The following is an 11,056-nucleotide window of genomic DNA, read 5'->3' as shown; positions in this document are numbered from 1 at the left end:
CCTCTACTTATCGCCCTGGGTTCCCTGCCCGCGGGCTGTGTCTGTGTCCGCATGACGACCAAGCTAGACCAAGGTTAGATCCAGAAAACGACTCCATTCACGACGCTTCACACCGCGACTATCATCCAACACCAAACGACACTCTACAATTCTTCCGCTGCAAACACTTACATCATGGTGGTATGTACCCTCTCTCTCCTCTTCCCCTGTTCCCCCCTGGAGCTCTGCCCGTGAGACCTGGCAAGTCTAAAGACTCCTCTCACAGCTCCTCAACCTGCTGACTCTGGGACTCTGGTCAAAGGTCGGACGGTTGACACACTATGCCTTTGACGCCGTTCTCTGTAAGTTCAAGATACTTCCCTTCTTTGTCGCCGCGACAGCGCAAAACTAACACCGCAATAGTCTCGGCTTTCCTTGCCGGCATGAAGCGATCTACTGGCCTGACGTGAGCCTTAAACCCTCCGAATTACTCTCCGACACATCTAACAGCAAGCGATAGTTTCAAGACCGACAAGGTCGCCGGCGAGAACAAGGAATTCACCGGCTGGATCGATAGATACCTCGGTGTCGGAGAATGGGTCATGGATCAATCCGTCGCGATCGCAGGCTCCAGCGGCTACTTTGAGCGAACCCGATGAGCGACTAGGATAACACTCTTTTAAGCTATCGATACCATGGACTTCCCACTCAGTTTTACAGCTGCAAATGACTTGAAAAACGACTTAACGATCGCGCGGAGGAAATGGCCAAAGTTACCTGATACGCGTTCGACGCGCTGGGTTTTCAGATAGGCGTTCGGATATATGACTAACTATGCATGTGAATTGGATCAATGATACTGATATACAATTAAGGCCACGAGCTTCTATCCTGCTGTCGTGAATTGCATTGGGAATAACCAACAACCTAAACCAAGTTATTTAAACCTACCCATCCCTTCGTGTCATTACTCATAAGCTTAATCAATGTCCCAAACTCTTCCTCCTAGTCGATCTTGGTTTGTTCTTTGTGTTCTGCCAGAAACTCAGCTGGAACCTCGTCCTCAGAGCTGACCCGTCTCAACACTACGCTCTGTTGTTGAGGGCTGTCCGGAGGATCACGATCGTGGTCCTCAAACCGAGATACCAATAAGTCAGCGGGAACTTCGTTATCGCTCTCATCGTGACTTTCTTCAGGATTCTCGTGGGGTTCCCCTTCCGTATTGTCTTGTGTTCCATTATGTTCAGGATGATCCTCTGTAGTGACCGACTCATCTGGGATTATTCCGAGCGTTCTCCTCAAGAGTGCTTTGGCCTCGAGGAACGCCTCCAGCTCTGCGCCGATCGCGCATATGAGGAGATTCCAATGTTTTGATTCAGCCAGCTGCAATCGCTTTCCCAACTCTTCAACAACATTGTCCATCTGGGACAACTGATCTCGTATCGCGGCTTGTTGCGGCTCTTCGTCAGCATCTCCCGCTTGACTGGCTTTGATCAGTTCCCGCAATCTCGCCTCGAATTGTGCGACAAGCCCTGTAACTTCAGACCAAACTTCGGAGCCTTCAATCAAAGCCTGGCGGTCTTCTGATATCTGGGTCTTGCGACGCTCAAGCACAGCGATTTCTCCTTGCCACCACGTTCTAGCCATTTCTACCGTCCTGCGCTCTGGTCTGAGCTGCAAGAACTCGGTACCTCGCAGCATATTAGTATTCTCCTTAGACCGAGATTTTGCACCGGCGCCGAGAGCATCTATATCCAACGGTGTAACAGGGGGTCTTTGTATCAGTGCCTTTACTTCTGTGTCCACGTCTCGACCAGCAGCTCTGTACCCACTAAGACCAGCCTCTCGTCGATTCTTAACATCCTCTATCTTCTCTCGCACCCATCTACGCCGATTTCGCATTGCAATCAATTTCTCTTCTAGAATTCGTATGTCGTGGTCCAAAGCCTGCTGTTCGGCCCCAAGCTCACGGAGCTCCTGGCCCAAAGGTTCTTCTTCGTCGTCTTCCAAGGCATGAAGCTCAGCATATATATCGTCCCTCCGCTTGCTCATTTTGTCAAGGTATGCCAGAGCGTCCTTTCGTTGTTCTAGCGCCGTGTTCAGATGCGAGTTCTCCTCCGCTTTCAAGTCTGATAAAGCAGCCATGGCCCGCTGGAGACCAGCTCGAGCTGATTTGAGGCCGCGTGGTTTGCTTGGAGCGGGTTGTCGCACAGGTATAACACTTCCATCTGGCGCAGAGCGCACCGGCAAATGTAATGAATTTATCATTCGTGATTTCGACGTAGCCGTCGAATAAAAAGTACTCTCCCCAGTGCCAGTATCGCTTCCAAAGTTGCTCTCAGAACCCCCATCTCCGCTACCAGCAACCAAGCCTGAAGCTTGAAGATCTAAAAGTTGTTGAATATCTCGTTCCAAAGCCTTTTCTCGTCGCTGTAAGCTTCTCCATATCGAGTCGAGTCGTGGGCGATTATCTAAATGCTTCTGGCTCGGGCTGTCACTCAACCCAAAGCGACTTGGCGAAAGCAACCCAAACCCTCGCCCGCTATCGCTATGATTCGGGGATACTGATTGCCGTGCGGGATCTTGGTTAATCAAGACTGAGGATGCGATCGGAGGGGGTGGTCCTGCGAAGATAACTTTCGACCTCCTTCGAGAAGGTGAAATCTCATAGCGATGCTTGCTGTCCCACGAAGCAGGTGATGAAGATCGCCGGGTCGATGCGGTAGAAGTAGGTTGGGCCGTCTTTCTAAGTCTTGGGCGTGGGGGTTCCTGGTCGAAGAGAGGGTCTTCACTTCGAGGCTCGAGCTCATCTAAGTCATACTCGCTGACTTCTCGAATAGGAGGGCTACGGAGTGGGTTGTTGAGGAGTCGCTGGGTTGGACTGGAAATACGATCGAGGATAGAGGGAGAAGACATGTTCGCTTATAAATAGAGATACGGGAGGATCGCGTATGGGAATGATGAGAGTAGTCGCAGTATTGAAGTTGTCGCAAACATTCGCTCGATTTCGGATAGACACGGCTCGAAGCTTTTATAGCTGTGGAGACTGTAGTCGCAGTGCTTCACATTAGTTGAAGTATATGAGGATATGCAGTGATAGGTGTTGTATAAGCGGTGACGAGTCGTTGAAGTCGTTGGTAGTGATCATAAGAGAAGAGCTTGATGAAGCTTGCTTGACTGGACGGAAGCTTTGGACACGATCTGGGGTTGGCATGTGCCCACCTGCTCTGGGGTGCACCTGGCCATGAGCTACCGCGATCCACTCCCCGCCCTGTGGATCTGTACCACGACCATGTCACGGGCTTATCTTCATGTGATGAAGGTAAATCATATGTTGAATATTTGACGATAGCTTCAACTTGAAGCTCAGTTCGTACTATGGAAAGGCGCCGGAAACTTGCTATCTCGCTTTTCATTGAGTTGGGTAATACTTTGTAGTATATCTAGCTCAGTGTCATGGTAATCTTCATACCAGTAATGTTCACTGCATGTAAACCGACCAGATGTCTCAAGATCACCAATGTCAAGCTCTAGGCTCAAAAAGTAGCATCACGTACAAGATGCTACTTAGGTAGCTTGCTTGGGGAAGACTTCATAAGTGATACCCAAGTTACTCTGGCTCGGATGGTCACGAAATATACCTTAGTAGACATTTCTGACCAGGGTTCAAATCTACAAATGCAAGTTTTATCAAGAGGTTCGAAGCTTCCAAATTTCACGCGCCCTCCAGTGAGTTATTCATATTAATGCAGTGCAAACCGCGGCCGAGCTTCAGACTCAGATATAGTGATACTTTCGAAGATGCCTTACATCATTTGAATCCTTCAAGAATAATATTTTTTGCTTGCCTAATCCTCTGCTCAAACGAAAGACTACCATCAGCCGGCAACTTTTCACTAACCCCTCCGCCCTTCTCCAAGTCAAACCGAACCAGACCCGAGCCAGGCCAGACCGAAACCTTGCTTGCGCGAACGAGGAGCCTCCCATGTCGCATTCTTTCTTGCATCTCGTCAAAATTTCCGCTTCTTCTGCCTTGCTCTCACAGGTCAATACCCTGAAACCTCACCCTCGGACTCCTGCTTGAACCGACGGGAACTTCAAGCATCGCGACTGCTGCTGATCTTTTGGCTTACCAACTGCCGACGCCCGCGAGCCAGTTGAGCTGTAAGGGACACTTCGTTACTCCACCTCGGTTTTATTAACGACTACCCTCGTATTGCACTGTCGCATACATTTTGCTCCTCAGACTCATCCTCACTCAACGTTGCTGCTGTTCGCGCGCTTTGAGGCTTGCCGAGTCAATCAGCACCAGGCCAGGTCCGTCAAACACAGGCCCCGAGCTGCTAAGCCGAGAAACAGTCAAAGTATCCAACGATGAGCCAATCACAGCAATTTCCTCCTTCACTGCGTCAGACGCAGGTGGGCTCCATGTCTTCTGCATCTGCGTCTGCTCCTCGCGCTGGCGCTGGCTCTGGATCCGGCCCTCAACCCCAGCCCCAGCACGACGAATTGCACATGTCGGGCTTGAGCCAAACTGGTGCTCCAATTTCCATGTCGCCTCAAGACTACGAGAACCCTCCTCAGATCAAGTTCGAGTCTTCGCCCTCAAACCTCCACTACAGGAACCCCTCCAACTCTTCGGTGCCCAACGTCCTCCAACCCGCCGGTGGCCTGTCCGCTCGCGGCGCCCCAGCCTCGCCCAACTTGCCCTCGCCGATGCAGCAATCCTCTCCCGCTGCCTCATCTGTTCCTCACCAGCCGCCGACGCAAGGTCAACACCAACAGCATCATCATCATTCACAGCAGCCGCTGCAGATCCCTTCTCAGCACGGCCAGCCTTCCCACGACTACTCAAACTCGCCTTCTGCTGCCGCCGCGAGCAAACCACCACTGAGCATGTCTCATAGCTATTCCCGCTCCAGCCCAGCCGCTGGCTACGATGGCTCTTCTAACTACCACGCATACACGCCCACTACTCCCAGCGGTGCTTCATCTTCGCATCTAATGTCTCCAATCGATCCCGCCAGATACAATGCTCCAGGATCCCAGCGCACCATCTCCAACACCCCGCTTGGCCTAGCTGATATCCGTCCCCGCGCCGACTCGAGCATGTCTGATGGTCCTGGAGCTTCTATGGGTTATGACGCCAATAGTGCTCAGCCAGGGACAAGCAATTACCTCGCGCCATGGGCCATTTACGCTTTCGACTGGTGCAAATGGCCTGCCCAGGGCAATGGTGCCGGCAAGCTGGCTGTGGGGAGCTACCTGGAAGATGGTCACAACTTTGTGCGTCTCAACGTACAATTGATCATATACAATCGCTGACTCTTATAGATCCAAATCCTCGACAGCCACATTACGCCAACACCTCAGGATGTTTACACACCTGGCTCATCTAAATATAGTCTCGAGTTCACCAAGGCTGCCGAAGCTACCCACTCTTATCCTGTGACGCGCTTGCTATGGGAGCCTCCCTCGTCGCAGAAGCAGTCTACTGACCTGCTCGCGACTTCGGGCGACCACCTGCGATTGTGGTCTCTTCCTAACGAGAATCCTGCTACGCCCAGCAGCACGATCGGTCGTCGCGACAACCCTACCACCAAGTTGACACCCCTCGCGTTACTCTCCAACTCCAAGACACCAGATCATACTGCGCCTCTCACATCTCTCGATTGGAACACCGTTTCTCCCAGCCTCATCATTACTTCCAGCATAGACACAACATGTACCATCTGGGATATTCCCTCACTTACGGCCAAAACCCAACTTATTGCCCACGATAAAGAGGTTTATGATGTTAGGTTCTGCGCCAAGAGTGTGGATGTTTTTGTTAGCTGTGGTCAAGACGGCAGTGTCCGTATGTTTGATCTTCGAAGTTTGGAGCACTCTACAATTATTTACGAGCCTACGGGCAAGGAAGAGCGAGGTGAGTTGCCTGTCCAGTCTTTCTTCATCATATACTGACTTTATAGATCCCAACGGTGGCCGTGTTAGTCCAACACTTGCTCAACAAACGATGGCGAATCCTCCTCCGCTGCTACGACTCGCTACTTCACCTCACGATACCCATCTTCTCGCTACATTTGCTCAAGATTCCAACGCTATTCGCATTTTAGATGTGCGACAACCCGGCCAGGCCTTGCTCGAGCTACGAGGCCATGGTGGAAACGTCAACTGCATCGAATGGTCACCTCATCGACGAGGTATGCTTGCTTCAGGTGGCGACGACTGCCAAGTTCTTCTCTGGGATCTTTACAACTCCAACCAGCCGATGAACGGTACTCCTCAACAAGAGAACCCCAGAAGCCCTGTTGCTAGCTGGCAATGCGATTACGAGATCGGTAACCTGGGCTGGGTGCCTCAACTACCCAACTCCGAGTACGGCGAATGGCTCGGCGTCGGTGCAGGACGCGGTATCTGGGGAACACGAGTCGCGTGAAAAGGCAGTACTGAACTGACTTAAATCATTTGTAAAGCGTGGGTCAGAGCCTCCAGTTCTGTTTCAGAAACGTTACTCGATTTATGTAAAGTGTGGCTGGTTAAGGGCATGGTCATTGCATTCCGCAAAGCCTGGAGTTTTCATTAGGGGGTTTTCGAAAGTCTGATTGGGGGCATCTTCAAGGTGCCAGGATCAAAACGTTGGGCTGGTCGATATAAAAACACGAACTTATATCCTGGACACTTGCGCTTTATGGGAGGTTTTGTGCATGAGGAGGAGTTTGAGCGGCCAGATTGAGTTCTAGCTTGTGCAAAGCCTGGGAATGGGTGGACATAGAGGGCGGCGCTGGTGGGAGTTAGCGTTGGAGTAGATATAGATGATGAGAAGATATATGCAATATGATGACTATAACCAGATATCAATGAATGATGGAGTAGTTTGAGTGTGATTTGGTCGAGGGTGTGTTTGGGTTCTTCGGATAGACCTCCATGAGAACCTCGACAACATGAGACTTGAAACGGTCACGATATACGACAAAGGAAAAAGTGACCAGCCAATCAATCACTCTGCAGTCCCTTTGACGTTTATTCAATGTTTCTATCTTATGTCGAGTACATTCATATCTGCGTCAGTGTCAAGGCCACCTCAAGATTCATCAAGGTTATGCATTCACGTAGCCATGGTTTTATACAATTGAAATACGTCCTCTGTGTCTTGAAAATAGCACATGTGATTCTGCAAGACTTGAGCATAAGAAAAATTTCTTTCTGATGTAAACTCTTTCATTCAAGATGTTTTTACATTCAGAGATCGATCAATGACCTTCACAAGCGGCCCACTGTAATTCTGCACAACTCGGGACCCACCAATTACACGGTTGTGCATTGCACAAGGCCCGGCATTTTGCCGTCTGAAGCTCTAACATTGACTTCAAAGTTGCTTGAACCTCTTTCTTTATTTATCTTTGTCATCCATCAAGCGCCTTTTATTCTTTCTTCTCTCGCATCGACGGCATTTAATAATTTTTTAATCTTTCAAACTCCAGCGACCAATCTCTCACCAGTTATCGCAGACACGCTTCGTGTCGCGCGGCTCACTCGCCACCATGTCCTCCCACGACCCTTCGCGCTTCGACGATTCCGAAGATGAGGAAGATTTCAACCCAGCGCCCGCCGATATGTCCGACGAGGAGCAAGATGGCGACGACAAGCAGATAAAGCGTGGAAGCAGTCCTGCGCCTCGCGATGATGACGATGACGAGGATGAGCGACCATCAAAGTCGCGACACGCCGATGACGATGACGAGGAGGAAGAAGAAGAAGAGGAAGAGGATGACAATCCCAAGCGTCGCGATGATGACGAGGACGAAGATGATGAGGAAGACGACGAGGACGAGGACGATGTCCAGCAGGTGAGCAGCCTCTGATTCTGCCTGGGCGCGTTGCCTGCCTGCTCTTCAAATACTGACCCCCTTTAGGGCCATCGCAGAAAGCGCAGAAAGGAACGAGGAGCAGCTTTCTTCGATATCGAAGCCGAAGTCGATGATGAAGACGAAGCCGAAGATGACGAAATGCTGGGTGAAGAGATAGGCGACTTTATCACAAACGATCACCCAGACGATATGGCTGAAACTGGTATCGATGATGACCGACGACATCGTGAGCTCGATCGCCGTCGCGAGATAGATTCCAGCATGGACGCCGAGAAACAGGCAGAGATCCTGCGACAGCGATATGGTAATCGACGTTCTGGCAAAGGCTTCAGAGATGCATCGGTTGTTCCCAAGCGACTGCTCCTCCCTAGTGTGGACGATCCTAGCATTTGGGCCGTACGATGTAAAGAAGGCAAGGAGCGAGAAGTTGTTTTCTCGATTATGAAGCGCATCGAAGAGAGGGCTGGCACTAAGGATGAACTGGCCATCACTGCTGCGTTCGAACGTGGAGGCCCTGACTCTGTCATGAAGGGATTTGTCTACGTTGAGGCCCGACGTCAAACCGACATTTTGAAGGGATTGGACAGTATGCTCAATGTGTATCCTCACTCCAAGATGATCTTGGTTGATATCAAGGATATGCCTGAGCTGTTCCGCGTTTCCAAGACACCAACTCTGGAGCCTGGAGCCTGGGTTCGTCTCCGAAGACCTATGAAGCACAATGGCGATCTTGCTCAGGTCATTGATGTTACTGAGAACGGTCTGGAGGCTCGTGTCCGTTTCATTCCCAGATTGGACTATGGTATGCGAGACGATGCCTTCTCTTCAGTCACCGCCGATGGAAAGCGAAAGCGACCTTTCGGTATGGCTGGTCCTAAACCACCGCAGAGGCTCTTCAGCGAGGTTGAGGCACGAAAGCGCCATCCTCGACATATCCAGGGTAACCCTACTGCTGGAACATGGACCTACATGGGTGACGAGTTCGAGAATGGTTTCCAGGTCAAGGATATCAAGATTCAGCAACTTATTACCACTGATGTCAATCCCTCACTTGAGGAAGTCACTCGATTCGCCTCAGGCGCTGAAGATGGAACCGAGAACCTTGATCTTAAGGCTCTGGCCCACAGTCTAAAGGACAGTAACGCTCTGGCTACGTACCTACCTGGCGATATTGTCGAGGTGTACACTGGCGAGCAGAAGGGTGTTGTCGGAAAGGCTATGCGAGTTCACTCCGATGTCGTCTCGATTACTGTTACTGAGGGTGATCTTGTTGGCCAGGAAATCGATGTTCCGATCCGATCTCTTCGCAAGCGCTTCAAGATTGGTGATCATGTCAAGGTCATTGGTGGCAGCAAGTTCCGCGACGAGGTCGGAATGGTTGTCAATATCAAGGACGATCAAGTTACTCTTCTGACAGATCAGACCAATTCTGAAGTCACTGTATTCAGCAAAGATTTGCGTGAAGCTAGTGATATCGGTGGTCAAGGATCATTGGGCCAGTACTCTCTTCACGATTTGGTGCAACTTGATCCCACGACAGTGGGATGCGTTGTCAAGGTAGATCGCGAGTCGCTTGTTGTTCTTGACCAGTTCGGAGACACTCGCCAGGTTATGCCATCGCAGATTGCCAACAAACTTCCAAAGCGAAAGACTGCTGTTGCCGCCGACCGAAGTGGCTCTGAGATTAGACTCGAAGATGTCGTCAAGGAGTACACAGGTCAACAACGACAGGGCAAGATTATTCACATCCATCGCTCGTATGTCTTCCTACACACCAACGACAGCAAGGAGAACGCTGGTGTATTTGTTACCAAGGCCAGCATGGTCAACACCGTTGCGGCCAAGGGAGGTCGTGTCGCTGCTGCATCCGCTGGTCCTGACCTGACAGCGATGAACCCAGCACTCAAGCTTCACAAGAACGGTACAGAAAACAAGCCAGTACAGCAACCCAGATCATTTGGCCGAGATAAGGCAATTGAACAGACTGTTATTATCAGGAAGGGAGCCTACAAAGGTCTTTTGGGTATTGTCAAGGATACAACAGATACCCACGCCCGGGTCGAGCTTCATACGAAGAGCAAGACTATTACAGTGCCCAAGGATAGTCTGAGCTTTAAGAACAAGTTGACTGGAGCTACAATTGACATCGCTAGCCGAGGAGGCCGTGGTGGATATGGTGGTGGTGCTGGGCGGGGAGGTGGTGGTGATCGTGTGCCAGGATGGCAGGGCGGTTCTCGCACACCTATGGCGGGTAGTAACTCAGAAAGAGTGCCTGCTTGGGGATCACGAAGTAAGTTTCTCAGCAATTGGCTGGTTTCAACATGCTAACATGATGCAGCACCTGCAGCAGCAAGTGGACGCACACCCGCTTGGAAGGCCCCAGATATGTCCGGAGCCCGAACTCCCGCATGGGCTGATGGTTCACGAACTGTCAACCCTTACGACGGCAACCGTACTGCTTATGGCTCTGGAGGACGTACACCTGCCTGGCAGGCCGGTGGAAGGACTCCTGCTCCTGGCGATGCTTTCGGTGCTGGCTCACGTACGCCTGCATATGGCGGTGGTGGTGACAGCTGGGGTTCAGGATCCAAGACTCCCGCTTGGGGAGTATCTGCGCCAACTCCTGGAGCTAGTGGAAACGACTCATGGGGAGGTTCAGGCGCTTACGACGCCCCTACGCCCGGTGTTGGTCTTGGTGCCCCGACTCCTGGTGCATTGAGTGCTCCTACACCTGGTGCCTACTCTGCACCGACTCCCGCGGCCATCAGCGCACCTACACCAGGAGCTTCGTGGCAAGGTGGATGGGGAGCAGACTCGGCTCCTACTCCTGCGGCTGGTGCTCCTACGCCTGGTTATTATGGTGCTCCTACACCCGCAGCATATGCCCCTCCAGAGACTCCTGCCGCCACTGGTCCTCGATACACTGATGACGATTGATTGGGAGGGTATAATAAGATCATAAGGCATGGGCGGGCAGTAAATGGGTTTGCAAAAGGCGTTTTGGAAGATTAAATATTGTATAATCAAAAACTATAGCAGAAGGCTGGTTAACATTGAAGATTTGAAGTGAGATTAGAACTTTGAGTGAGCTCCAATTCAATTAATTGTTGATATGAAGAGAATTTGGCTATCACGATGTTGATCGAACTTTAGTGACGTGAGGTCTTGAGCTGAAGCTATGGCTTTATCGATAAGGACTTGGTGAT

The 11,056-nt window shown here is 51.0% G+C and overlaps 4 protein-coding genes across 6 annotated transcripts; 3 read left to right on the top strand and 1 right to left on the bottom strand.

Annotated features, from left to right (window-relative positions):
- The first annotated feature begins 33 nt into the window (after window positions 1–33).
- FOXG_15444 (uncharacterized protein) lies at window positions 34–3,157 on the top strand. Of its 3 annotated transcripts, none has more exons than XM_018395543.1 (4): window positions 34–180; window positions 302–341; window positions 403–445; window positions 500–3,157. In XM_018395543.1, exons 1-4 carry the CDS (start codon window positions 175–177, stop codon window positions 636–638), a joined length of 228 nt encoding a protein of 75 aa, XP_018255429.1. In that variant the 5' UTR covers window positions 34–174; the 3' UTR covers window positions 639–3,157. The 3 variants fall into 3 exon arrangements, with proteins under 3 accessions (XP_018255429.1, XP_018255428.1, XP_018255430.1); XM_018395542.1 differs by having other exon boundaries at window positions 266–341; XM_018395544.1 differs by having other exon boundaries at window positions 34–341.
- Window positions 721–3,192, bottom strand: FOXG_15443 (uncharacterized protein). The gene has a single exon (XM_018395541.1). The coding sequence runs from the start codon at window positions 2,893–2,895 to the stop codon at window positions 985–987; it is 1,911 nt and encodes a 636-aa protein (XP_018255427.1). The 5' UTR covers window positions 2,896–3,192; the 3' UTR covers window positions 721–984.
- Window positions 3,193–3,792: 600 nt separating this feature from the next.
- On the top strand, window positions 3,793–6,840 carry FOXG_15442 (uncharacterized protein). Its single transcript, XM_018395540.1, has 3 exons — window positions 3,793–5,265; window positions 5,314–5,905; window positions 5,952–6,840. Exons 1-3 carry the CDS (start codon window positions 4,354–4,356, stop codon window positions 6,416–6,418), a joined length of 1,971 nt encoding a protein of 656 aa, XP_018255426.1. The 5' UTR covers window positions 3,793–4,353; the 3' UTR covers window positions 6,419–6,840.
- Window positions 6,841–7,301: 461 nt separating this feature from the next.
- On the top strand, window positions 7,302–10,978 carry FOXG_15441 (transcription elongation factor SPT5). The gene is made up of 3 exons (XM_018395539.1): window positions 7,302–7,829; window positions 7,896–10,140; window positions 10,189–10,978. Exons 1-3 carry the CDS (start codon window positions 7,524–7,526, stop codon window positions 10,785–10,787), a joined length of 3,150 nt encoding a protein of 1,049 aa, XP_018255425.1. The 5' UTR covers window positions 7,302–7,523; the 3' UTR covers window positions 10,788–10,978.
- Window positions 10,979–11,056: the final 78 nt, after the last annotated feature.

The sequence above is a fragment of the Fusarium oxysporum genome, chromosome 5 (assembly GCF_000149955.1).
Source record: "Fusarium oxysporum f. sp. lycopersici 4287 chromosome 5, whole genome shotgun sequence".
In the NCBI taxonomy this organism is placed as follows: domain Eukaryota; kingdom Fungi; phylum Ascomycota; class Sordariomycetes; order Hypocreales; family Nectriaceae; genus Fusarium; species Fusarium oxysporum.
This window is presented reverse-complemented; position numbering and strand designations above follow the sequence as displayed.

What these genes read in the sequence shown, in the direction of transcription:
- FOXG_15444 (XM_018395542.1), top strand. An exon ending in TGCCTTTGACGCCGTTCTCT is followed by an intron (nt 342 to 402) that starts GTAAGTTCAAGA and finishes ACACCGCAATAG; the next exon opens with TCTCGGCTTTCCTTGCCGGC. An exon ending in AAGCGATCTACTGGCCTGAC is followed by an intron (nt 446 to 499) that starts GTGAGCCTTAAA and finishes AGCAAGCGATAG; the next exon opens with TTTCAAGACCGACAAGGTCG.
- FOXG_15442 (XM_018395540.1), top strand. Translation starts at nt 4,354, where the DNA reads ATGAGCCAATCACAGCAATTTCCTCCTTCACTGCGTCAGACGCAGGTG. An exon ending in TGGAAGATGGTCACAACTTT is followed by an intron (nt 5,266 to 5,313) that starts GTGCGTCTCAAC and finishes TGACTCTTATAG; the next exon opens with ATCCAAATCCTCGACAGCCA. An exon ending in TACGGGCAAGGAAGAGCGAG is followed by an intron (nt 5,906 to 5,951) that starts GTGAGTTGCCTG and finishes CTGACTTTATAG; the next exon opens with ATCCCAACGGTGGCCGTGTT.
- FOXG_15443 (XM_018395541.1), bottom strand. Translation starts at nt 2,895, where the DNA reads ATGTCTTCTCCCTCTATCCTCGATCGTATTTCCAGTCCAACCCAGCGA.
- FOXG_15441 (XM_018395539.1), top strand. Translation starts at nt 7,524, where the DNA reads ATGTCCTCCCACGACCCTTCGCGCTTCGACGATTCCGAAGATGAGGAA. An exon ending in ACGAGGACGATGTCCAGCAG is followed by an intron (nt 7,830 to 7,895) that starts GTGAGCAGCCTC and finishes GACCCCCTTTAG; the next exon opens with GGCCATCGCAGAAAGCGCAG. An exon ending in GCCTGCTTGGGGATCACGAA is followed by an intron (nt 10,141 to 10,188) that starts GTAAGTTTCTCA and finishes AACATGATGCAG; the next exon opens with CACCTGCAGCAGCAAGTGGA.